At 49.2% G+C, this 26,109-nt stretch overlaps 1 protein-coding gene across 2 annotated transcripts in view; it reads left to right on the forward strand.

The window, feature by feature from the left end:
- Nucleotides 1-26,109, forward strand: part of Rps6ka2 (ribosomal protein S6 kinase A2) — a 276,764-nt gene that overhangs the window by 37,131 nt on the left and 213,524 nt on the right. Inside the window, exon 3 of one of the 2 annotated variants that reach the window (XM_041680118.1) lies at nucleotides 7,005-7,061. In XM_041680118.1, coding sequence (XP_041536052.1) covers nucleotides 7,005-7,061 — 57 coding nt within the window. Of the gene's footprint in view, nucleotides 1-7,004; nucleotides 7,062-19,200; nucleotides 19,220-26,109 lie in introns of those variants that run through there. The other variant, XM_041680121.1, reaches the window with a different exon arrangement.

Here is a 26,109-nt window from a genome sequence, read left to right on the forward strand (position 1 = left end):
AGCCAAAATGAAGTCATGGGTTCATCAAAGAACCTAGCCAACAGGAGGTGCTGTTCTCAGGCTGTGGTGAGTGCTGTGTCTGGAGATGCACGTTTCTACGTAGACAGACAAATGTGTTTCTTTTAAGGAGATGGCCCACAGACTAGCACACGTGACCAGACTGAAATCCGTAGGGCAGAGCCACAGACTGGAATTCTTCTAGGAGGACTCAATGTTTTAGCCAAAGGCTGTCTGGAGGCAGGTTTTCCTCCTTGGGGAGGTATGTCTTTTAAGGTCTTTGGCTGGCTCAATGAGGCCACTGCACTGTGGAAGGCCAATTTCAATTCTCAGGTCTACTGGTTTATATGTCAATCACATCTGCACTGGCTAGTGTGTGTCAACTTGACACAAGGTAGAATTACTGGAGAGGAAGAAGCCTCAATTGAAAAAATGCCTCCTTAGGACTGGGCTGCAGACAAGCCTGTAGGGCATTTTCTTAGTGATTGATGTGGGAGGGCCCAGCCCATTGTAGGTGATATCATCCTTGGGCAGGTGGTCAGGGTTCAAAAGGAAGCAGGCTGAGCCAGCCATGGGGAGCAAGCCAGTAAGCACCCCCTCCATGACCTCTGTATCAGCTTCTGCCTCCAGGTTCCTGCTCTGTCCTGACTCTTCAGTGATGAAGATGGAAGTGTAAGCCAAATAAACTCTTTCGTCCCCAGGTTACCTTGGTCATGGTGTTTCATCACGCCATAGAAACCCAATTAAGACAACATCCAACAAGTACCTCACAACAGCATCACAACTGGCGTTTGGCCCATCTATGCTCCATGACCCAGCCACATGGACATAGTAGTTACCACCCTGTCCTCTGGAGGCCTCGGTCCCATCTGGGGCAAATCTTCTGAGTGAATTCTGTCTGTCGTTACTGCACCTCCTGGTTTATGAGGTTGGGCCTGGTATGGAAGATCATTCCCACACAGCCCCCAGCACCATGCTGGGGCACAGAAAGGTTTCTACCTCCGACCTGTAGCCCACCATCTAATGCTGGGGTCTGTTATCTATTCTCCCAGTAGCTCTAACTTTTCTGGTGCTGAGGGTCCATGCCATTCCTGAAAGTGTGACCAAGAGCCTGCCTGACACTACACTGAGCCCCACCCTCTAACCACCTGCCAGGCTCCCCAAGGACCTAAAGTCTTACTCCTAAAAGCTCAGTTGGTTATTAATCAAGGGTGACTGTGTCACAAGAACACTTACTTAGCAGGTAGGGAGACATGTTATTGGTGTCTTGTGTGTTCAGGTCAGGGTGCTGCTAAGCACTTAGGGGGTTCACAGGGAGGGGATAGCCACTTATGGTATCAATTGTGATGTATGTGGACACTCTGCCCATCTCTGGCTCTTAGGAGGAACCTCTTCCTGCATTCTGGCCCTACCCTCTCTTCCTTCTGCTCATCTCTTGATTCATGGATAGGTACCTAATGACTCTCACAAGCTCTCTCTCCCAACTTATGCTACTCTGTTATCTCCATGAAGCGGTTCAGCCATGGCTCAGCCTCTGTCTCTGGCAGGTAGGCCTGCTTACCTGTGTCTGGAGCATGCTGACCCTAGGGAGAAAGCTGTGGCTCTGCTGAGACTTGTGACCCTGGGAACATGTGTGACCCGGGAACATGCGTGACTCCGGAAACGTGCGTGACCCCAGGAACGTGAGTGATCCCAGGAACGTGCGTGACCCCGGGAACATGCGTGACCTCGGGAACGTGCGTGACCCCAGGAACATGAGTGATCCCAGGAACGTGCATGACCCCGGGAACATGCGTGACCTCGGGAACGTGCGTGACCCCGGGAATGTGTGTGACCCCGGGAACATGCTTGACCCCGGGAACATGTGTGACCTCGGGAACGTGCGTGATCCCGGGAATGTGCGTGACCCTGGGAACATGTGTGATGCCAGAGCCCCTGGAAGCATTAACTTGATGTAAGGACACACTATGAAACAAGGGGCTGCTCACATCATGAAGCTACCCTGAGTCCACAAGTGTACAGTCAGTGTGTGTAATGAAGACTGAGCTCTGGACTCTGTTCTCGGTGGGAGAATAGTTGGTGGCTTCCCAGCCTTCTCTTCCAGGAACTGAGCAAGGGCTGTTTAGATTAATTAGTCTTTCTTCATAGGCCGAGGTGAGAGGAAAGGCACACGATGCTTCCTGTTTCTGCCGAACACTCTCTCTAAACGTCCCACAGCGCTGGCTGGGTTTGGTGTCCTCTGAGGATCCGGGAGTCAGAGTGGAAATCTCTGACAGAGTGTAGTCTCCTTGTGGTAGAGAGTTAACAATGAACTTCTGTGCCTGGCATTCAGACGAACTATGCAAGGTTGCTATGTACAATCCTGGACCCAGCTGTCCTGGGTGTCGGAGGCTGCAGAAACAGGCCTGGGGCTAACACTGTGGACATGCTGTGGCCTGAGTCTCCATGTAAGATAAGCGAGTACTGGGTGGGTTCAGATCATGGCTGTAAATAGCATACTCAACACCCAGCGAGTACTCCAGAGACTCGTGTGTGAGGCCCACAGTGCTGAAGCCCAGCCCATCTCCATTGCGTCAACACACTGTAGTGGCTTTAATTATGTCTACAAACTGCTAACACAGAAGGGTGTCTAGCAACTTCCTATGATGAACTCTAAACTATGAATTATGTATATTAATAAGTACGTCAGACAGTGCTCAGAGACAGAGCCTCTGAGCTTGGAAAAGACATTAGGCAGGCTGGGATCCAAGACTCTGTCCTTTCTGGAGGAGGCCATGGCAGGGGGCTGGTATAGAAGCCACAGCTTCAGCGCTGTGGGACAGCGTGGCCAGTGAGGATGCCCATTGTCACGAAAGCCTGGCAAACAGCATAGCATGGAGCACTTTCAGCGCCAACTGTCACGTTAAACTTGACACACACTGCCGTTACAGATTCACAAAAACTCAATGAAGCCCATGCCTGCCAGTCTGGATTAGCAGGAAAGTCTTATAGGCACACACCTATCTAGCCTGGTCCATTTCCTTGCTTTATCTTTAGCTAGCAGGTTGTGTTCTAGTGAATCATACCAACACAGTACATTGCCTGCAGTGTGTCTGTGTTACTCTCTGTAACTGGAGGTTTCTCTCCCGCCCGCCACGTCCCAAATAAATACTCTGAGGCTTAATATTAATTACTAACTGTTTGGCCTATTAGCTCAGGATTATTATTAACTAGCTCTTATGACTTAATTTAATCTATATCTATTATTCTATATTTTACCATGAGGCTTGTGGCTTGTTACCTCCCATTTTGCTTCTCCAGCGGCTGCTGGCATCTCCCTGACTCTGCCTACCCCCCCCCCCATTCTTGCTTGGATTTTTGGCCTGGCACTATTCTGCCTGGCTATTGGCCAAATTAGTTTTATTAACCAATAGCAGTAAAACATTCACAACATACAGAAGTGAATCCCACATCATCTCCCTTTTTCTGTCTAATTAAAAAGGAAGGTTTTAACTTTAACATTGTAAAATTACATAAAGAAACAGTTATCAAGTAGTTATTGCACTTATAATATTTAGTCTATTTGTATTTGGCAAAATTAAAGAACATACTCTACCATCCATTCTCTTTTTGTGAGTCTAAAATTTAATACCTAATTTATCTTTTATCATAACTAAGGAAAACTATAATTACAGTTATCTTCAACTCCATCAAAGACCCCAGAAAGATATATTGCCTAAGTAAACAGGAAGTGCATTTTAAGCAGCTTCCAAAACTCTAGAATTGACAGAGACATCTTGCAGCCTGGACAGTCACCCAAAGTTCTTCTGTAACATTGGAGCATCCATCTTTAGCCTACAGGCCCATAGTATCCAGCAGACTTTTCCACAAAGCAGAAAATTTGAAAGATTGGGTAGTTACAGTAACAGCCCTCTCATATTTTAGCTAGGGCACAGTAGGTACAAAACTTAGAGTTAGGGACAATTTCTGTAATTTGCCAGTTACCTATGACCTGGAAATTTAGAATATATTTCTTGCCTGATGTTGTTTACCATTTCATCTTTGTTATTGTTACCTTTTCTTTATTTTTTGCACAATATGTGATAGTTTTTCTTATTGTAGGTAGTTTTATGTTAGGATTAGAACCTTCTAAACCTAGGGGAAGTGGGGGATTTCGATGTATTTAGCCAATGGCCTTTGGGTCAGCAAACCCTAGCGCATGGTCTAGTCTGCTTAAAAACTGAAGTGGGAGAAGTGCGCACTCTCTCACCTTCCCGTTCAGGTGGTTGAACCCCAGCTGCCCAGGGCAGAAGGCAGGACACAGCAGCTGGATCACAGCAGTGTCTAATCTGCATCAGGGAGTGTTTATACCCATTTCATACCTAAATAATTCTTGAGACCCTATAGCAGACCCAGGAGGTTTCACGTAACAGCTCTCTGACTGTTCCGTGCTCCCTCCACCCCGTGGAAGTCATTCCTCTCTGGTAAATGACTGCTTACCTCCTTTGTCTCCCCAGTCCCTGCTCCTCTCCAGCCCATCCAGCAGACGAGGACTGCAGATCCTCCTTCTGGTGTGGGGTCCAGGCCTCATGCCCTGGTGCCTCTGCCTCTTTGTGTCCAGCACTTCCTGTAGAACCTTATATATGAGCCAGTGGTCATGTCCTGCTTCTGCATCTCTTTGCCCTGACCCGGTGATGCTCCCTCAAGCTCTAAGATGCTCTGCTTATTTCTCCCATGAACTTCTGTGGACGTGTGGCAGCCCCTTACTCGGCCAAGAGCACTGAGGACGTGTGGCATCCAGTTTCTCAGCGCTCAGTGAAATTTCAATGTTGGAAAGCTGTGCCCGCCTTTCCCTGTCACTTCTCTGGGCTTTGGCCCACTGGGGACATCGGGTTTCTCAGAGTCCTGTGTGAGGTCAGTCTCCCCGAAAACTCCTATTCTCAGAATGGAAATCCTGTCTGTTTCTGCTCGCCTGCTCTCGAGTGTCTGGCCTCCCAGACAGGGTGTTGGCCAGCTCCCGGGTGCTCCATTATATGGGGTTCTTCAGCACCCCAAGTCTGCAAGAAATCTCCACTGAGCTTGCACATTGCTCCAGAAAAGTGTTTAAAGTCTCGTTTGTTACAGGACCCACAGTTTGGAATGTTCCACTGTCACCAGAGAGGAGATTTCCCCAGGAGCTCCAGGAGCCCCAGGATAGAGTTCAGGTCCTGTTGGGCTGTGAAACAAGGCCATTCCCTGCTTGTCCTTGGGGCTGCTAGTACTGTCTCAGTCACAAACCACAGCAGGAGCACACACATCTTCAGTGCCCCTCCTCAGCAGATGCTCTGTCTGGACGGTGTACTCTGAGTGTTCCTGTGATCTCCCACCCTCAGTCGGTAGCTGTAACTTCTGAGGTTTCCACAGTGTGGCCAACTCTTTAAGAGCCTTGGATGATGGAAGCCAAGAGTGCCCACAGATGACCTGAGAAGTGGTGTGAGAGTCTCTGTACTTTCTTCATAGGACGGCAGGGGCCAGGCCAGGATGGGCTGTATGGGGAGATTGTTAGAAACCCAAACCACCACGAGCACTAGTCCAGTTCTCCAGAAATGGATTTTTCAAGTGCTTGGCTGCGAACCACCTTTTTTCCTTTTCATAGAGGATCCCCAGGATTTCCCAGGGGCTGGGCGGAAGCTTGGCTCCTCGGCACTCCTCTGCTGACATCTAGTGGCACAAGATGGAATATTCACTCTTCACTTGAAAGCTGGAGGACTCAAGGGACTCAGAACCTCCAAGCCTTCATTCCCAATGCTTGTGTGTATGTGTTTGTGTGTGTTCGCACGTGTACACATGTGCATGTGTGTGTTTGTGTGTGTGCACATGAGCGTGTGTGTATCTATGATACGTACATGATATGTTTATTGTGTGTGTGTGTGTGTGTATGTATGTTGTATATGTGACTGCAGGCTGTGTATACCATGGTGTGGATGTAGAAGTCAGAGGACAATCTTAGGTGTTAGTCCTCACCTACTTTGTTTGAGACTGGGTTTGTTTGCTGTTTTCTAGCATGTGGACAAACTCTGCTAGCTGGACCAGGAGCTTGTAGACTTTCTGTCTCTACCTTCATCTCTCCGTCGGATTGCTGGTGTTATAGACACTTGTGCTACATGTCCAGTTGTTTTTAGGTGGTTGTAGGGATTTGAACTCGGGTCCTCAGCCTTACAGAGCACATGCGTTTTCCCACTAAGCATTCCTGTTGGCTCTTATATAAGCCACCAAGACAGCAGCAATTACATAAGTGGAGAATATTTATTTGTGTATATGTGTGTGTGTACATGCACACGCTATGGCACATGTGTAGAGGCCAGAGGAGAACTCAAGGAATAAGGAAGTCAGTTCTCTCCACATATGTGGGTCCCCAGGACTGAACTCAGGTCTTGAGTCTTGGTGGCAGGTGTTTCTTTACACGCTGAGCCATCCCACAGGCATGGAAAATGTGTTCCCAGACGTGCAGAGATGGGAACAGACATGACCTCTGTCCTCAAGTCCCTAAGGGCACATTGTCACATAAATCTCCAAACTTTCTCTAAATCACTGTGGCCAAAATGGGTTTGAAAGGTGAGCCTCCTGGCTGAGCAGAACCTTGGGTTTAGGCATTGGTGGTTAAGTGTGACTGGGATTTTAGCTACATGGATGCTACATTTTATAGTTAGATTTGTGGGTTCCAGTTGCTGCAGGACAGCCAACCTACAGCTTAAGGTAGTGGCTGTTGTCCGTTGAGTTTCGAGGCTCAGGATGGCAGCATCATCACTTCCTCTGGCAGAGTTTTGAAGGTTGCACAAAAGCTGCAAGTTCCCCTCTCTGAGTGCTCTCTGAGAGCCCCTTGCCAGCAGCGGAGCTCGGCGAGGCACTGAGGCCATGTGGAGGCTTATGTTCAGAAACAAGAGGCGGGCAGTCTTGGTGGGTACCCATGGGTAAGCGAGGACTGCAGAGGGTGGGCACGTGCTGTGGACAGACAAGCTTACCCATACTTCTCCACTCTGCTTCCCCAGGGCAAAGGAGACACGACCCCCTCGGCCGAGACGCAGCCATCCTCGTCGTCCACAGAGGTAAGACGATTCACGCAGTCCCTTTCCTCTGCTAGGCTGTAGGAAAAATGACCGACGTGCTCTGGAGGCTTTCTCAATCTCTTCGGTTGTTTCTCTCTGCCTGGCTCTAACGAAGCAAACTGTGGTGTGCTTTCTGGAAGACTACAGTATAAACTGAACACTTCTGACGCCCTCGTGGAAATGCCAGCACAGCAGGCTGCGCAATGAAGTCTGAACAGCGGGGTCTGCCTTGCGTGCCAAGCCGGAACAGCGCCCCCGAATGTACATTATTGTAGGATCTTTTACTCAGAATCTGTGGGTCATCAGGAAAACCTTACTTTGTGTGTGATACTCCATTAAGACGTCTGTGTGCTGTTGGTGCCTGCCAGCTCCTGAGCTCTGTCTTTGAGTAACTCAGGGTCCCAGGAGCAGCGTTTTGGGAACTAGTCCTAAGAGGACTAGCTTCAGGTGGAGATGGCTTCCTCATTTTTCAAATGGCTGTTTGCTTTAATAACACTGCAAATAAGAAAGTTTCCGATATGTCTTTATGTTAGTTCTTGATGTCTGACTCCCATGCCACAAGTAGTCCTTTCAACATGGGAGGAAGGTGCTAGAACCCAGTCAGGTGAGTTCTGACTGGGTGATGGTAGCTTATATTAATGTAGTAGATGTTGGACAAAAACTCTCCCAATCTTTCTGGAGTGTTTGGCAGCTTTCTTAAAGCAAAAAGTAAATAGTGCTGATAATAATAAAAACAACAACACTAACAATCGCGAAAGAGAGGAAAAGAATAAGAAGGTTTATAATGGAAAAGTAAAAATACACAGGGCTCAAGGGTCAGGGGTCTGAGTAGCCCATACACCAGGCAGCAGGCTTTCCCTCTGCACAGAAAGTGAGAGGAGGGTGAGGACAGAGGAGGTCCCTGACACCCACTTACTGCAACACAAGGCCCAGGCTTGCTCCTCTCCCCCTCTCATGCCTCCAGTGTGGTGCTCTTCACTAGCCTTCGAGGGCTTCGCCTGATAGTCTGGTTCTGAGGATGGGTCTGAAAGAGGACTCTGTCCTTGATAGGATTCTCTCATCACGCTGGACTCCTTGTCTGGTGTAAGACTTGTGTTGGAGCTGGGCAGTGGTGGTGCACACCTTTAATCCCAGGACTCGGGAGGCAGAGGCAGGCGGATCTCTGTGAGTTCGAGACCAGCCTGGTCTATAAGAGCTAGTTCCAGGACAGGCTCCAAAGCTACAGAGAATCCCTGTCTCGAAACAAACAAAAAATACTTGTGTTGGTAGAATCGCCTGGCTGTGCTGTCTCTCAGGGCCTCCACTGTTTTTGTCTAGGGTAACATGGATGACAGAATTGTGTTTTGAAGGATGTCCTTCAAATCCTTTAATGAACTCAGGAGGTGATGCGTATTGCAGAAGCGGGCAGAGGACTTGTGCATCAGGCCTGGGAATCTCTCTTTTCCACTCCATAGGAAAAGGCAGCTAGGCTGCAGCTGGTAGTGCTTAGCAAAACCCGACTGGCGCCTGTCTGCGCCTGGGTGCAAGGAGCTCTTCCTTGCGGGATTGTCTTCATTATTGTGAATGTTCTCACAATCCGCTCCTGGCCTCGCCACACCCATGAGAAGAGGTCTCAGTGATAGCAGGTCCTTTGTTCTAGGCTATAGAAATGAGTGTGGGTCTCCAGTTATATAATACACGCTGCACTTGTAACCCTAGAGCATAAAGAAGAGAGTAAATTCCTGCATATTTGAGGCCGTCCTGGTCTGTATAACAAATATAAGGCCTACCAGGGCTGTGCAGTAAGTTCCAGTCTTGGGGAGGGGGGCAGGTCAAGAGAATAAAATCAGATGTGTTTGTTAGAGGGTACGAGCAGATTTAGGGGCCATGGCTGGAGCGGGGGGGGGGCACTGCTAGTGAGACATTCTGCAGGGGTCAATGGCTTCTTATGAGGTGTCACCCACAGGACAGTGGCTAGAGTTGGAGACTGTCCAGGAGCTCCACTGTTTCCATCAGGACACTGCCTCCAGATAACATCCCAGGTCCAGGCTCAGGAGAACCTGAGGCTGGGCAAGTCCCTTCTGCTCCCATTAACCCTCAAGTGGGCCTGGCCATGCTTCCAGAAATGGCCTGATCACAGCCACAAGGAGTCCCTGATGTTCAGGGTAAAAGCGGATCCAGCTCAGGGTTGCGTTCTGAGGCAGATCATCTGCTAGGCACTTGGAGGTTCTGGGGTGAGTGGGGACCCCCTGACAGCCTAGCCATCAGGTGGACATGACTTGAAAGGACTGGTTCTGGCCTTGCTGTGCTGGCCCTCCTATGTTCTTTTCCTCTTCCTAGCTCTTGCTCTATTTTTATTTTTTAATAAGACTGCAAAGGCTTGTAGTACAAGATGGAGGTCTACAATGTTCTGGGCTCAACTCATAGCAAAGATTTAGCTTCTGTGGCCCGTGTGTGTTCCAGAACTTAGACAAGAAGTATTGGGACACTCCTCTAGTACTGCTATCGAAGCGGCTGATGTAATGACAGTTGTTGCATTAAGTTCCTTGTGTGTTTTCTAAGACTTGCAAAAAGTTGAAGTGAATCACCTCATCATTGCGATTTTGCTATTTATTTCTTTGACTATAATAGAAAGACATTTGAGAAGAGAAACAAAGGAGATAAAGATTCCTTGGAGGGGTGTTCTGTCTGTGCAGAGTGCCTACTGAGGGCCGTGCTGTTTCCTCCCCTCCTGTCTTCCTATCACATGTGAACACACAGCATTGTTCTGTGGAGAGGGCTGATCATTCATCCACTGAGTCTATAGATCCTGACAGAGAAAACACAGTTATCCCAGGCTCCCTGTCAGACTGGAATGAGGTCACCGGTGCATGGCCACCCTTGCTCACTGGCACACAGCAGTAAAGGCCAAGGATGCAGTGTCACAGAGGAAGAAACAAAGGCAGTTGTTGGGTGAAGAATCAGAAGAATACAAATTACTAAGTTGGCTCCCATAGAAGGAACACCAGGTGCTTGATGACCCTGGGCACAGTCTTGTCTGCTGCCTGCCCAGCATCTGGACATGTGTGTGTGTCGGACATGTACTAAATGGTTCTTAGTCGTTTGTGCAATGAACTAGTGCTTGCCAGCTACTCTGATACACAGATGAAATAATGAGATGTTGCAAATGCAGAGAGCTGCAGTGTGCTGATCACTTTGAACATGGGTGTGCTCCATAAACACCAGCAGATGTTCACCATTCCCGAATGGAGGCTTGCTGGCTGGTGGCTGCCCCATCTGAGTAGCAAAACTAGTTTTCAGATTAAAATTCAGAACCGGGCTCCTCTGTCTCACCTCTAACAGGTCTTTAATCTTTCTACCCAAACCCTACCTGACCCCATCTTTAGAGACATGCTGTTTTGTCTTTTCCTTTTATTACTCCTGGCCCCTGTCTTGAATCTGAAAAGAAGGAAACAGTATCATGATTGTGTTTTGCTTTTTATGAAGCTGGTCGTGTGAAGGTGACATTTGAGAAGGGCTGAAGTGTAAGGAATAAATGTAAAGGTCTGTGTTTTAGTGCGGATTTGGAACCTAAGATCCTACAGCAGAATTGCCTGTCCCTGCAAAGCCCCTTGCCAGGGCACCTCCAGCTGAGGAGCCCATTGTCCATCCCACCAGTGTGTTAGCACTGCAGGGGCACCAGGTGGGCACTGACACTCAGGGGACAGTAGAGACCTAAGGTGGCAGTTTTACCACAGGTAACCCGCCATGGACAAGAGCGTGGACACCGTGTGGCTCTGTTGTGTCTGTCCAGTGTAGCTGGATGGCTGTCTCTAATCGTTAGACGTCTCTACAGACCAAGTGCCACAGGTGGGCAGCGCCTGCTCTGATGTGTGCCCAGAGTCAGGGGACCCTGAGCAAGTTAGTCATCTTCAGTTTCCTTTGGGGTAGGTGTTGATAAACCAACAGAAGGATGGAAGGAAGGAAGGAAGGGAGGGAGGGAGGGAGGAGGGAGGGAGGAAGGGAGGGAGGGAGGAAGGAAGGAGGAAAGGAATGAAGAAAATCCCCAAAGAGTCCCAAAGTTGCCCACTAAATTCTAAGGTCACAGGAAAAAAATTTTCATACTTTCTATAATTTCCAAGGAATTTTGTGCCACAGCTATAGTAATTTTTTAATATATTTTTGAATTAGGAATTTTGTATATATTTTTGAATAAGCAGAGGCTGCGTTATCCTAAATATTGACGATCACAGCACAGCCCTGGAGTAATGGTCAGTGCGCATCTGTCGCCCTGGTTGTGTCTGGATTTGAGCAGATAGGCCATTCTGGAGCTCAGATAATCTGAGGTGGCCTCTGCTCAGGGGCACCAAGGATGCGTCTGGTCTGTTAAGAGAATAAACGTCCACTGTGCACCACAGATATGATGGTTCCTCCCTCCTCAGCCACCCCAGGAAAGGCTACGCTGGGACCCATAATTTACCTTGGAATGAATTTCTGCACCATGTGTACAGCCCTGGTGACCCTGGACAGGGTCAGAAGTAGGGGTGCAGTGATGGCCTCAGGACATAAAGAGACTAGCTTTCTGGGTGTGCCTAGAGTTTCCCTTCCTCCATGACAAACACGAAGAGCTTCCAGGGCTCTGAGTCCTGCACCCAAGTGCCAGGCCAGTCTCAGGCCTGAGGAGTGAGTGGGAGGCTCTTTAGATTCTCAGCTCTAAATGCCAGCCTGGCATCTCACAGTTGCTACTCTGCTCCCACCAGAACTTTCTAAACCACAGCTTCAAGAAGCAAAGGCCAGAGAGATTAGGATTATCCTTTAGAACTCTCTCAGAGTTAAAGGAGCCACCCTGGCCTTCCTTCAGGCCCCATCCAGCTCTGTGTGCTGATGGGCCTGTGCCTGTCTGTAAGATCTGCAGGCAACAGCGAGCGACCCATATTTTATAGGGTGCCCAGCAGAAGGAGCAGTCGGGGAGCAAGCTGCCAGAGGTTTTTTCTATGCCCCTGTGCAAGCAGTTGCTGACCTTTCCCTTCAAAAGGAATAATCCTACCTTCCCACACCAGCTAACTCAACACCCTTAAGGTGGCAGCCATGCAGGGTTCCAGTGAACCACCCGCAAGCTCTGCTCTCTGCATTCTCAAACGCTTTCCATCATTTCTTTCTAAGCAGTTAGAGTCCAAGGAGAAGGACTCTCCAGCAGCTTGTGATGGTGTCAGGACTGGGCAGTACTGTGCACAGACCACGGAGCTGTGCTCCTTACCTACAGACCCAACCAGTCTTGGACCTTAAAAGTTCTGTGTGGAATATATACCGGTCTAGCCTCTGCTAACCAGTGTAACAGTTGTGTATGCAACACATGTGTCGTGTGTCATCTAGAGAAGACTTATCGTCCAGGGAGCCCCTGCACAGGCAGGATACATGCTGTCATGTCATGTTGGGGACTTGGGCAGCACAGAGTTAGGAAGTGGGAGGGTCCTGGAGCCACTTTAGAAGGTGGCAAGGGTGCCAGGGTTTGATTCCCAGCACCCACGTGGAGGCTCACACTGTAACTCCATTCCCAGGGTATCTGATGCCCTCTTCCGGACACTGTGGACACCAGGCACGCACATGGTACATACTTACATACACATAAAACAAATAGACAAATAAGTTTGAAAAGTCCGTGTAGGATTCCGTAGAACAGCATCAGGATGAGAACGCATCTGTCCCTTTTGTAGCTAGTGCCACCCCAGAGACTTGACCTGATGTCTACTAGAGTCACCAAGACAATGGCTAAGTCACCTGTGGCTCCTCAATGCCCTTGGTACACAGGAAGGGGACAGGGTACTGGTCAACCTGGATGCTCTAGCTTTGCCAGTTCTGCCCCTATTTCCTGCCCTACAAAGTTCTCTTCTCTCAATCCTGGCATTTTTCCTAAATACAAATTGCTTTGCTAGATTGATTAAATTTTATTATATTTGCCCCCCCCCCCCGTGTGTGTGTGTGTGTGTATGAGTGGCGGTCAGAGGGCAACCTTGTTTGAAGTAGGGTTTCTTCGTTGTTCATTGCTGTAAATACAAGTCTAGCTGGCCTGCAGGCTTCTGGGGATTCCTCTGTCTCTGCCCTGCGCACCACGTAGGAGCACTGAGACTGCAGACATGTGCCACCATGCCTGGCTTTCTGTGGGGCTGGGGACTTGAATACAGATCCTCACACTTTCACATCAAGCATTTTCTGAACCGATCCATCTCCACAGTCTTGAATTGTTCCATTGCTGAGCTTCTTGGAAGTGGTAACCCAAAGATCAGTCACTGCCACACACAGTGGCCTTAGATGTCAGTGTCTCCAGAGCCAGGGTGTGGGTTTGAGTTTGAGCCACGTGGTCTGGGCCTCAGTGTCTTCATTCTGAACATGATACTGTTGTGTAGACATTCACAGGAATCCACGATAAACACCTGCAGTCCATTTTGAGAAAACAAATAGCATTTAACTTTTCTCCATGTAGCTGTTCGAGAACTGAGAAGGAATTTAGCGTTGCTCTTGGCCTTGCATGCTCAGCGCTGAGCAAATGCCAGCAAGACTCTGCTAAACCTGGAACAGAGACGGTGAGGCAAGACGTGTGATTCTCCCACCACCCTGGTTTGCTCCTGGAACTCTGAAGGAGTGGGTCCCCAACATTTTCTTAGTATAAGATCCTTGCTTGAAATAGTAGTAATAGCAAATCAAGACAACCCCCACGAGTTTTATCTTCGGTATTCAAGCACCAAGAAGAGCTGTGAGCCCATTAATACCTCTGTGCCACAGCTCCACCACTCCAATACCCCGGCGACAACAGCTTATAAAGAGGGAAGGGTTATTTGTCGCATACTTGCTCAGTTTCCCTGTTCCTCACTGAGCAGATCTGCTGCTTCTAGGCCTCAGGTGAGCATTTGTTCCTCATGGCGTTCTGAAGGCATGGTGAGCATTTGTTCCTCATGATGTTCTGAAGGCATGGTGAGCGTTTGTTCCTCATGATGTTCTGAAGGCATGGTGAGTGTTTGCATGACATTCTGAAGGCATGGTGAGCATTTGTTCCTCATGGCATTCTGAAGGCATGGTGAGTGTTTGCATGACATTCTGAAGGCATGGTGAGCCTTCCTCATGGTGTTCTGAAGGCAGGGTATAGCAAATTGCTCACCTCATGGCAGGGGAGCAGAATAAAGAGGATAAGAGATCAGCACCCCACATCCTGTGAACAATGCCTCAAATGACCCCAAGGCTCCCTCTAGCCCCTCCCTTTTAAAGTCTCCAATAGGGCTTCAGGCTAGGAACCAGCTCTTCAATGCATGACTCTGAAGGACATTTAAGGTCCAAACTGTAGTCCTTCTAAACAATTTATGTGTGCATGTGAGGAGGTAGGGGTTGCGTATGTGATAGTGTGGGTGTGTCTGTGTGTAGTATGCGTGTGGAAACAAGAGGTGAATGTTGAGTGTCTTCCCCAACTGCTCTTCACCTTCATTCTCGAAGAAAGGAGTTCATCAATTCATCTAAACCAACTGGCCAGTGAGCTCTGGGGAGGCAACTGACACCTCACTTTCATCTCTACCCTGTACATGCAGCTGGGACCACATCTTATGTTTGGGGGCACATCTGAGCTTTGATCCCATGCTTGCACAACAAGCCCATCCCTGACAGAGCCGTTCCCCCAGACCCTCTTCTCAACAATGTTGTTCGTGATGTCATACTCATATACAGTCCATGGGTATGGACATAGCATCTGTCCCACTGCAGAACGTGGCCATGGCATCTGAGTCTGCCCAGGCATTGTGATAGCCACTCCTTCCCACACTTCCTGCTGGCCCAGGCTCCTGTTCTGTTTCTCCATCTGCAGCAGGATGGACAGAGGTGAAGGCATTGCCGGGAGGGCCAAAGTGGGAGTCCTCCCGACTTCCTCGGCAGAGCTGCCGACTCACCTGGGAGTGGATGGGTGGGCTCTTCCCAGAGATCCAGAGCATCCTCAGAGGCTGGAGTGGTGGGGTATGGGGGACCTCACCTCCATGCCTTCTGGAGGTGGTCCCCAGTGATTCTAGATGAGTTCTTCTGTGAAGGTAGCAGCCACTTTACAACATGCCTGCACTCACGTGACCACACAGCTGTGCCTGCATCATGTATGGAAACCACACAGTGTATTAGGGCTGTGACCATTGTATGTTCTCCTCCTTCTCCCATGGAGGTGGGCATGCTCACATGGACACGTACACGTTTGGAGTCCCTGGACTAGCTGCTAACGTGCCCAACAACAGTGGCTATAAGACTGCATTTGAAGTAAAATATGGTGGGATATGGGAATGAGTGGGGCCAAAGAAAGAAAACTGGGAAAGAGAACCCTGCTTCCTCTTTGTAGGTGGCTTCTCGGACCCTCAGTTTCTTCTCTGTGCTATCAGCTTGTGGATCTCAAAGGCTCCCGCCGGGGGCCTTAGACCAGATGAGCCAGGCTGTGCGGTCCTATGAGGACGGCAGCAGGTCTTAGCCTATTGGACAGACTTCCTGTCCTTCCGTCAGCAGGTTACTGCACAGGAACCCACCACCCAGGGCTCGACTCAGCAGCTCCCCAGAGAGAGGGGTCCACCTGGAAACACTCCTGCCCTGAGCTCCCATGTCCTAGTCCTGACACTGGGGCAGCTGCAGGCTGCAAAGAGATGACATGCTTCTCATGCATCCCTGCTTGTAAAGGGGAGGACATGGCACACAGTGCCTTTGACACCAGGTCCTCAGTGTCCTGTTCTGAGCGGGTCCATCCGAAGTAGACAGTGCTGTGTGCCGTGGAGGAAGACTCGATGCTCAAGGCTGAGCTCATGATGGCCGGAAGGAGACAGGAAGCAGTGCTGTCCCAGGCCTGGATGCTGATTCTTTGGATGGGACTGTGTGACCTCTGGGTTTCATTGCTGGAGTGGTGGCCGTGTGGCCACGGTAGCATTTCCTTAAAGCGTGACCAAAAGAGAACCTGCCTCTCAAAATCATTTCTTTAAACATGCAGTTGGAGATGAGTAAGCCAAGGTTGTTATGACGATCTCCCATGGCATTCAATGAAGGTAGTGCTTGTCATGGTCACCATGACAACATCCGGTCTACAGCTTACTTGCATCTGCAATTACATTCTATTAAAAATGAAAGGTTTCTGTTGCTGCACTCCAACCTGACATGATCACCATGTCCCCAGAGATCAAAGCCCTGGTCTCTGGCTAATGTACTTTCAAAGGCTCCAAGTCCCCGGTAATTGCCTTTTAATTCTTGTGGAAGTTTGAATGGAACTGCATTTTGGATAGCTCAAACTACAATTATAAAATGCAATGATTTTAGGTCAGGGTTATTCAGACCCGCTGCCCAGCCCTCCATCGAGTTCTCCTCTTTTATACCGACGCCACGCTCAGCTATGTGGCCATCAAATGGGATGGGACCTCCAGCGAGGGGGCTAGTTCTGGTTTCCCAGGCCAACAGGCTCAATCATCTGCGAGCTTTGCTGTGTTGGCTCCTGCACTGGCTTCACAGTCCTGAGCGCAGTGGAGCAGCTCAGCCTGTCTGCAGAAGGCCAGCAGAATCTGGATGGATTCATCTTCCGTCGTGTTAGACGTCCTTTCCCCGGCAGGATCCCTTCTTTGGGGCAATAGACCATGCACCCTAGGAAGTAGGAATCTAAACAACTCAAAGGCCTAACTCTATTCTGTGTGCAAGAGAGGCTGAGAGAAATGCTTGCTCCCCAATAAGTACCTTTGTCTCCCAGCAGCCATTCCTGAATGACAATGATTTGGGTCAGGCTGGAACCAGTTCCCTTCACAAGATAAGAATTTTCCCAAGTGCTTAAACAGGGGGAGGCTGGTGAGTGAAAATAAACTCTGCCTTTTTATTTACATGCACTTGAAACGATTCCAGGGGTTCTCTGCTCTTCCTCACCCCAGTCAAAATCCATCCAAAAATACTAACACGTTTCAATCAAGTTTGGTCGTTCTGCATTGAAATAATTAAAACAAACTTGTTCATGATGGCCCCAAGAGTCCAAGTGTTCAGGGAAACATCTTATTTCATCCCCTGCAACACTAGAGGCTACCCTCACAGGGCAGTGTTGAAGCTTCTCCATTTCCTTCATGGTGTCATCAATAGCTGTACGGCCGCCATGTGCAGAGACAGGCAGGGCTGGGATGCAGGCCATGTTTACTGTGGAGCAGTGCCATCATTTAGCAACAGAGTTTGTAGTGCAAATTCTAATTGATCTTAATAATAAAAACTCAGAGTCAGATATTAGGGGGTGAAAGCGGAAAGATCAGAGAAGCAAGCAGAGCGACAAGCCACTAAGTCTTACCTCTACGAAATTCTCAGACCAAATGGGGTGTCCTGTCTCTATAAGTCCTTGAGCTCCTGTCTCCTACCACCTTTTCTTCCTGTCTCCACCTCCCTACTGTTGGGATTAAAGGTGTGAGCCACCACAGCCTGGCTCTGTTTCTCTCTGAGGCTGGATCAATCTAGTGTAGCTCAGAGTGGCCTTGAACTCACAGAGATCAGTCTGCCTCTGCCTCCCGAGTACTGGGATTAAGGTGTGTGCCACCACTGCCCCTCTGGCTAACTAGTGACTTAGCTCCACACTCTGATCTTCAGACAGTGCACAGGCCTTCCCAGGGCTTCTGGGGAGGGATGCACATCCATTCTGGAAACTAGGAATGGTGAGGGCTCTCTCTCAATTGTCTGGTGCTTTCATCGAGAAGGCAGGATTGAGCTGTGTCAGAACTGTCTAGAGTAGAGTAAGACGGCAGAGAAGAGATGAGCATGGAAAGGCTGGTGACCCAGGTCTAGCATCCATCTTCCTGGGAGGCTGACACAGGAGGGCTTCGAGGCAAGACCAGTCTGGACAACTTATCAAGGCCTTGTTCCTGAAGTGAAAAGATGGCTCATTGTGTGTGGCTCAGTGGTAGGTGCTCGGCTAACCAAGGCCCTAGTCTTGATCTCCTAATATTGATACAAAGGAGGAGAGTGAGGAGGAAGTGGGAGGAGGAGAGAAGGAGAGACAGACAAACAGACAGACAGACAGACAGACAGAGGCAGGGAGGAGAGAAGAAAAAACAAAGATATTGTAAGGAAAGGGCTAACTGTGATTAAGAGCACCTATAATCCCAGGCTGTGGCAGAAGGATAGTGAGTTCAAGAGCAGCTTGAGCTACAATAAGACCTTGTTATATACACTCACAAATAAATATATAACCAAAGACAGAAGCAAAGACAGCTGTGAGGAACATAAGAACCTTAGCTTCAACTCGTTACCTCCATGTCCCATGGCCCTTTCAGCTGCCAGGAGTAACGTAGACGCTTCTAAAGCAGGCATTTCAGGCTGGAGAGATGGGTCAGTGGTTAAGAGCATTGCCTGCTCTTCCAAAGGTCCCGAGTTCAATTCCCAGCAACCACATGGTGGTTCACAACCACCTGTAATGGGGTCTGGCGCCCTTTTCTGGCCTGCAGGCATACACACAGACAGAATATTGTATCCATAATAAATAAATATTTAAAAAAATAAAAATAAAGCAGGCATTTCCTCTACTTCCAAAACCTCTCCCAGAGCAACAAGGCTGCAGATGTCTGTGTGCGCGACTCTGTGGCTCACACGCCACACAAGGAACAGCCTTGTGTCATTTTTATTTACACCTGTGTAAAGGACTAAGACGAGGGAAAAGGGGAGGGGCTTTTACAAGCTGCCCAGGGAGGCTGTCAGCTTGGGGAGGGTCACAGGGCTGCCACTCCAGATCTCTGACAGTTTTGCACATTGCAGATATTCTTCAGAGCATTGGCCTTGATGGATTCTGCCAGATGTAGTAACCCTGTGTGGATTCTGAGCAGAGCAGGGAGCCTGCACTTAGCACACAGAAGAGGGCTGCCTTGGGGCTGATTGCTGTTTCCCATCCTCCTGGAGTTGACAGAGCAGGGTTTTGTATGCAGTCACCCAGCTGATGCCTAGGAGGTGGACTCCTCTGATGGCCTTGGTGGGTGCTGAAGGCGGCTGAGGGGAGGAGGAGGGAGGGAGACGGCCTGGGTTGCCCTAATGCCGGGTGACGCACTGGCACAGCACCGAGGGAGGCGATAAAAGAAGAGGCGGCTGTTCGGTGGGCAGAATGGCTCTCGCGTCTGTGCTGCCAGAGCAGCCCTGGGCAGGGAGAGATGATCAGGCTGTCGCACGGGAAACTGCAGAAACTGTTTCTCAGGAAGGTAAGAGGCACCTGGTGATGGGGATGGACAGGGCACTGGAAGTTGACCTCACCTTTGGGAGTCACAAGAAGAAGGGAAAGTCACTCTGTGGCAGAATGAAATTCTGTCTTATCAAGGAGAAAGATGCCCAGGTGGGAGAGTGTGGGTGCTACCCAGGTGGGAGGAAGTTGTAGCTGGATGTAAAGCTCCGGGCAGTACTGCTGACAGCTGCATCCGTTCCTAATTGTTTTTGCTCTTGAATTGGAGCTCGAGTAGGTCAGATGTCCCATGTTCAGTCTCTCAGGTGAGAGCAAGGGGCTGTACTCAGTTTCTGTAGAGGTAGAAGGAAGTGAAGGAGAAGACGATAGGTGGCCCTTGTTTAGACTCAACAAACGTAGACTTTCAAGCGAAGACAGTCATCTAAGTAGGCTTTAGCTGTTTGTCATATGGACTCTTATTTTTCTTTGAAAGAGAAAAATTGTTGTTCATATGGTAAAGTATATCTAACATAAAATATTCCTTCACCTCCTTCTCTGCCCGCTTGGTGTCTTCGGGTGCTTTACGCCATTGCTCAGCCGTCATCGTTGTTCAGCCGAGAATTCCATGACCCCACAGACACTGCCCACTCAGTGAACTTCTCACTTCATAGCATCCATCTGCCCATTCTCAAGTTAAATAGCCAAACACATCTATGTTCTTTTCATATCAGATCACACCCAGCCTGGACCTGTTGGGTGGCTCCTCCAGTTTTTTTCTGGACTTTTTAGAGAAATTATTTTCTATTGATTGACATTTTATATTGATCGAAACAGGGACTCGTATAACCCAGGCTGTCCTCAAACTGCTCTGTGTAGCTGAGGATGTCCCTAAACTCCTGATTCTCTTGCCTTTTTCTCCCAAGTGCTAGGGTTACAGGTGTATGCTTCCATGCCTGCTTCATTTAGTACTAGAAATTTAACCAAAGGCTTCAGCCATGAGAATCAAGCAGGGTACTGGCTGGGCTACATCCCCAACCTGAAAAATTACTTTTGAATCTGTCTTCTACATCTCTTTTTTAATTTTTTTTTTAAATTTATTTATTTATTGAAGATTTCTGCCTCCTCCCCGCCACCGCCTCCCATTTCCCTCCCCCTCCCCCGATCAAGTCCCCCTCTCTCGTCAGCCCAAAGAGCAATCAGGGTTCCCTGCCCTGTGGGAAGTCCAAGGACCACCCACCTCTATCCAGGTCTAGTAAGGTGAGCACCCAAACTGCCTAGGCTCCCACAAAGCCAGTAAGTGCAGCAGGATTCTTCTACGTCTCTTAAAAAAAAAAAAAAAAAGAGGAAAGTATTGTCATGTTTGGTGGCTCACAGCCGTAACCCTACCACTGGGGAGATGAAGGCAGAAGGATCAGAATGAAAAGTTATCCTTAGCTGCACAGCGAGTTTGAAGCTGAGACCCTGTTTTTAAAAATTCAATTAAGAAAAAAAGAAAGTAAAAAGAGACTTTAAGTCATAACCACAGCTGCAGCCACAGCCACAGGACGTCAGTGTTGAGCCTTCATCTCTTTGGAAGAAAAGCTGTCTTTCCCACATTGTGTCTGACATTTCTCGGTGGGGTGAGAAGGACTCCAATTCTATGGTTTGGCACAGAGCAGGCTTGTGGGTGATATCCTTACATCTATAGATCTTTACATGTGAAAATCAAATAAAAAGATAAATGCTTGTCTCACTTTAAAACCATTCTTAAAATAATACCGCTGATGTATGAGACAAACGAAAGCCGTCTTCATCTGCTTCCGGGGTTAAGAAAACTGGACTGTAGTAGAGTCGACAGCCTGTTCCTCACCGGACAGGACGTGCCCTTGAACAACTGCTCCTCACCTACCCCAGCCTGCAGGCTGGTGCATCCTCTGTTGGGTGGAATGTGCCTTGTGGTTCTGCCGCGGCTTCCTATTGGATACCTCATCTTCCGGCCAGAGACTTAGAAAAGGTTAAACACACTCCATAGAGAGTCGGAAAAATAGAATGTGTCTGCTGAGGAGAGGGGAGAAGATGAAGCTGGCTTTTGGCCTGTACTGGTGCCCATGTAGGTGCCTAAAGGCGTAGAGGGGTGCAGATCATAGAGGGGTGCAGATCATAGAGGGGTGCAGATCGCAGAGGGGTGCAGATCACAGAGGGGTGCAGATCACAGAGGGGTGCAGATCACAGAGGGGTGCAGATCACAGAGGGGTGCAGATCGCAGAGGGTACAGATCGCAGAGGGCGCAGATCACAGAGGGTGCAGATCACAGAGGGGGTGCAGATCGCAGACGGGTGCAGATCGCAGAGGGTACAGATCGCAGAGGGGTGCAGATCGCAGAGGGGTACAGATCGCAGAGGGCGCAGATCACAGAGGGTGCAGATCGCAGAGGGCGCAGATCACAGAGGGTGCAGATCACAGAGGGGGTGCAGATCGCAGAGGGGTGCACATTGCATCTGGTGCTTGTAGCTCCCTAAGGAGTAGACAAAAGAACAAAGGCCCACTGAAGAACAGGCAAAGAAGCCCTAGGACAGAAGGCAGACAAGCCCATCTCTTTCCACACCCGGCCTGGAGAGGGCATCCCTACAGGCCTCTGCAGGGGGGACACTGTAAAAGACTGCTCTCGGCAAGGGCCTTTCACTCAGTACGGTGCACATGAATGATGCTTTGTGCCGTGACCTGAATTGCAGACACGGGAAGAAGCCATAAAAGTGGGAAAAACCTTCTTCAGGGAACCAGCCCTGGGGAACTAAACCAGCTCCAGTCTGGCTTTATCCAGGGGCTGCAGGGAACCACTAGAAAGACAGAATATATCAGATCAGTCACCACAACCTTGGAGAGAGACATTCATTAGAATCTGGTGGCTCTGAGCTTGCGATCCTTGGCAGGTAGGCATGTAGATGTTTTTATGCTGCAGGGAGCAGAAGGAGCTTATAAAATTTAGGGACTGAAGGGACTGCAGGAATCACAAGCCTTTCCCCTCTGCTCTGGACTCTAGAATAACCTGGAGTCTAGGTGAAGAGACCAGGTCTCTGAGATGCTGCTGTTCCTTCTCTGCTCAGGGTCCTGTAGCCAAGACAACAGAGGCTGGACCTCAGGTCAGGACACTGTTTCAGTCAGTGTTAAACATACTGTCTAGCAGAGCTCAACTAGCACCCGAGGCTAGGAATGGACCTGTGCTCTCAGCCATTCTGGTTCCTGTTGCCAGTGCTCTGAGATTAGAGCTTGCCTGTGGTGGGGAGCTGTCCTCTAGGCTAGGCAGTCCCTAGAGAGTGACTTCCGAGGAGCTCCCTGCACTAACTGACAAGAGAGAACCCGTGCCTACATCCGTTCTTCATGGACTGTCCCTGTTACAGACTGTTTTTTCAATGGTGATCATGTCTGCTGTGTTGGTCTGCTATTCCTGAGTCATTGTAAAGCCAAAAAATTTACACACAATTTTAAAAATGGATGGTTTCCTTTATTCGAGACTCGTCTAAAGCATAATATGTGACAGACACAGACACAGGTAAGATGGAGTCCTGCCCGTGAGAATGGCTCCTAGTGAGTCACTGACACGGAGTAGCGGTTACCCACAGCCACAGGTACTGTGTGAACTCTGAGCCAGTTCCTGCATGCTGGGGCTCCGGGGTGAGGTGCTGAGCACACGTGGCCACATGGGAGGGGACCATGGACAGAGTTCCGGCCAAAGCAGCCGAGTCTTTAAAGGTTTTGGTTCCTCATTGTTCTTGGTTGGGTAGGCAGGTGTCTGGCTGTCTCAATCCTCATTTCCCATTGCTCACCCTTGAGAGTGCATGGGACCCATTCTCACCATGACCTCCACAGCATGGTACATTGTCTCCGTTTCAGAGAAGCTGTGGTTGCTGAGCCACCCACCACATATTAGGTTTCATTGTCACAGTGCAGCCCGGTCACTTAAGGTTTATAACAGAACCCATGCATTCTGCGAAGGCGGGCACCTAGCCTGTCCCCAGCGGCTGCATTTCGCCCCTCTGGGTGTGGTCCTGCCCTGAGCTCATCTGAGTGGTGGTCTTACTTTTACAGCATTGGATCCTGCTTTAGACTACCATGGGACAGTGCAGAGCTAGACCAACAAGGAAATGTCTTTCCTTCTTCTGAAGACATGACATTGGTGTTTAGCACGTGGCACAAATGTCCAAGCACTGTGCCTGTTTTAGAGGGCACATCACTGGGTCTTAACGGATACTAATTCTCTGAAGTTACAATGCAAATTTTATTTTTAAGAAGGTTTGATTCAAAATGGACAGTTGAGTGTGATTCTGTCACCAGAGTTTGTCCCAGGGATGCTTGTCCACTCAATAGGTGTTAGCAGAGTCCAGGACTGCAATGGTGAACCAGAAGGAGAGTTCATATTACACACAGGACATGTGGTCCGGTGCCCTGGGTGAATGAGGGCACTGCCTAGAAATGAGCTGAGAAAGGAGGAGTTTGTTTTTGGTACTACACACAGGCAGGCAGGACCTTGCTCTTACTTTTTGGATGACTGAGCTACAGAACAAATCTTGGAGTCTTGGGGAGCAGCAAAGTTCACAGCAAATGAGCAGGGCACAGAGTTAGGCACGAGAATCCCTCTGTGCGTGGCCTGCTCACCATGTGGCAGAAGGCAAAAGTCTCGAGCCCAGGTAAGAGGGTATGCCACATTACCCAGAGTGGACATCTTGAACTTGCATAGGGTACAGACTTGCAGCCATACCGCTCGAGGCTGGGGCAGGAGAATTGTGAAACCACAAGCAGACTGGGCTGTAGAATGAGACCCTGTGTCCAAAGAAGGGAAAACCATAGGGAAATGAGTATGTATCCCCTTGGTTCGGGCTTTTTCCCCTAAGAGATTAACAGGAAACGACACCATCAGGAATGGGGGTAATTGTACAAGATACTGGTGTACATGAAGGGAGTAGCAACTGGGTTTGAACCCTGTTGGACTAAGTCTTCCTGTCTTTAAAAAAGTGTTTGAGTAAGCGGTGTTTGATGGCAAGAACTGTCCTGGGGATGACCTTAGTCAGCACCACAAGGGTGAATTCATTAAATATTCAGTAGTTCCTCAATATCTCTTCAACTAGTGCGCCCTTTGAAGCCACCATCTTTCTGCGCTTTCACTGTGCGGTGCTCAAAAGTGTCCTTTCTTCCTCTCTCTTCCTCTTTAAGAACTAAGGTCTCCCTTCCAGTGTGTTCTAAATTACTTCTTCACACAGAGACGTGTCCCCAGTTTTCATATCTGCTACTGAGGTCTTAAAGTGTCTGTGTGTCTGTCCAGCACTCCCAAGGTGCTAACTGACATCTGTCCAGCATGAACTTTCAAGCACAGTAGCAGGTGGCCCTGGGCTGTGGCTGTGCCAGTCAGACACCAGACTGGCCCCTATCTGGAGATCACAGATGCAAAGTCACACTTAAAATAATTAACATGGACTCCATGTAATTGCTGGTCAAGCACAGGAGACATTGATGGGATCCTCTGAAGAAGGTTTTTATATAAATGTCAGGAATCAGTGATATGCCCTTTAAACTAGACAGGAAGGAAGTCATATCTAATCTTTGTCTTTTCTAGCACTGTTTAGACGCTATTCATCCTTGCCCTCTGTTCTACTGGAGAAGCCAAACCATTTTTAACAAGTGTCAGTCAGTTCTAATGGAGCTGAGTTCTCCTGCTCTGTAGGCGTCAGGAGTCGGAATGGCTGTTTGTTATGGCTTTTCTTGAACTGTTAGCAGCCACTGTCCCTGGCCCGGCCAGCTACCTACGTGTTTTCAAATGCACAGATATTTACCCATTGAGTGGCTCCTCATTTGTAGGTAAGTAGGTAGAGGGGAAGGTGATGGAATGTGTGTTGGCAGATATGAAGGATGTGGGGTGTAGACCAAGGGTAAGATTTGGCTCAGGGCGTGGGATTGGAGGGTGTACGGCCCCTGGGTGTCTGCTCTGCACCTTGCCCCGTCTTTACCCTCGGTGTGAGCTGTACAATCCATCCTCCATGGAACTAGTCGGCTCTTTTCCATATGACATCAGCTGTAGGGAGGAGGGTCACAGCTTCCAGAGCTAGCAAGTCACATCACACTGTGACCCCCAGAGCTTGCAAGCTTGGTGCCCTTGGGGTGTGAAATAAATAAATTAAAAAAAAAAAACTGAGCCAGGAAGAGCCAGAACTAGCTCTGGGTGACTTATCCCCTTTTGTTCTCCAGGCGAATGCTGTGTGGGGCTCCTCATTGGGGCTTCCCCTGTTGCAGACAGCTGATTTGGGCCTCTAATTTGTAGTGAGGTCCTGACTCTAGGACCTCAGAACATAATTGCTTTGGGAGATTAAGAAAGAATTGTCGTTGGGGATGCCCTGGTTTTGTTTAAACTGGTATTTTAATCAGCAGGGGTTGGGATGCAGACATACAGAGGGGCAGCCTTTTGAAGACACAGGGAAAAGACACGGCTGCAAAATCAGCAAGGGGGGGGGGTCTGGAGGAGCAAGAGCTGTTGGTCTTGGTCTTGCACTTCCGCCTCCAATGGGTGGGGAGCAACCACTGTTCCCAGGAAGCCAGCAGCAGTTAAAGCAGCCTGGCCCATATGTTGCTCGGGGAAAGAGGCAGAGTAGACCCACTGTGTGCTGGGCAGCTGGCCCTGATGGCTTTGGTAGGTGGTGAAATACCTATGCTGTTTCCCAGTGTCTCACCAGGAGCAGGGCAGTTTCTGCCGCTGACAACAAGGGCTCTCTGCTCTGCAGTTTCCTCCCGCAGAGCCGAGCTGAGGCAGGATCACTGTCTATACGTACGTGAGTGCATGTGTGTATGCTGTATGAAAGCGGCATGCACATATGCTTGCAACCTCATGGAACTGTGGCCTTTGCCACCGTCTCTGCCAGGAGTGACTCCGATGCTCTGGCAGGCAGCCCCAGCTCAGCTTCTCCTGCA

The sequence above is a fragment of the Microtus oregoni genome, unplaced genomic scaffold, assembly GCF_018167655.1.
Source record: "Microtus oregoni isolate MIOR12 unplaced genomic scaffold, Mior012 000033F_ref0000390, whole genome shotgun sequence".
NCBI lineage: Eukaryota > Metazoa > Chordata > Mammalia > Rodentia > Cricetidae > Microtus > Microtus oregoni.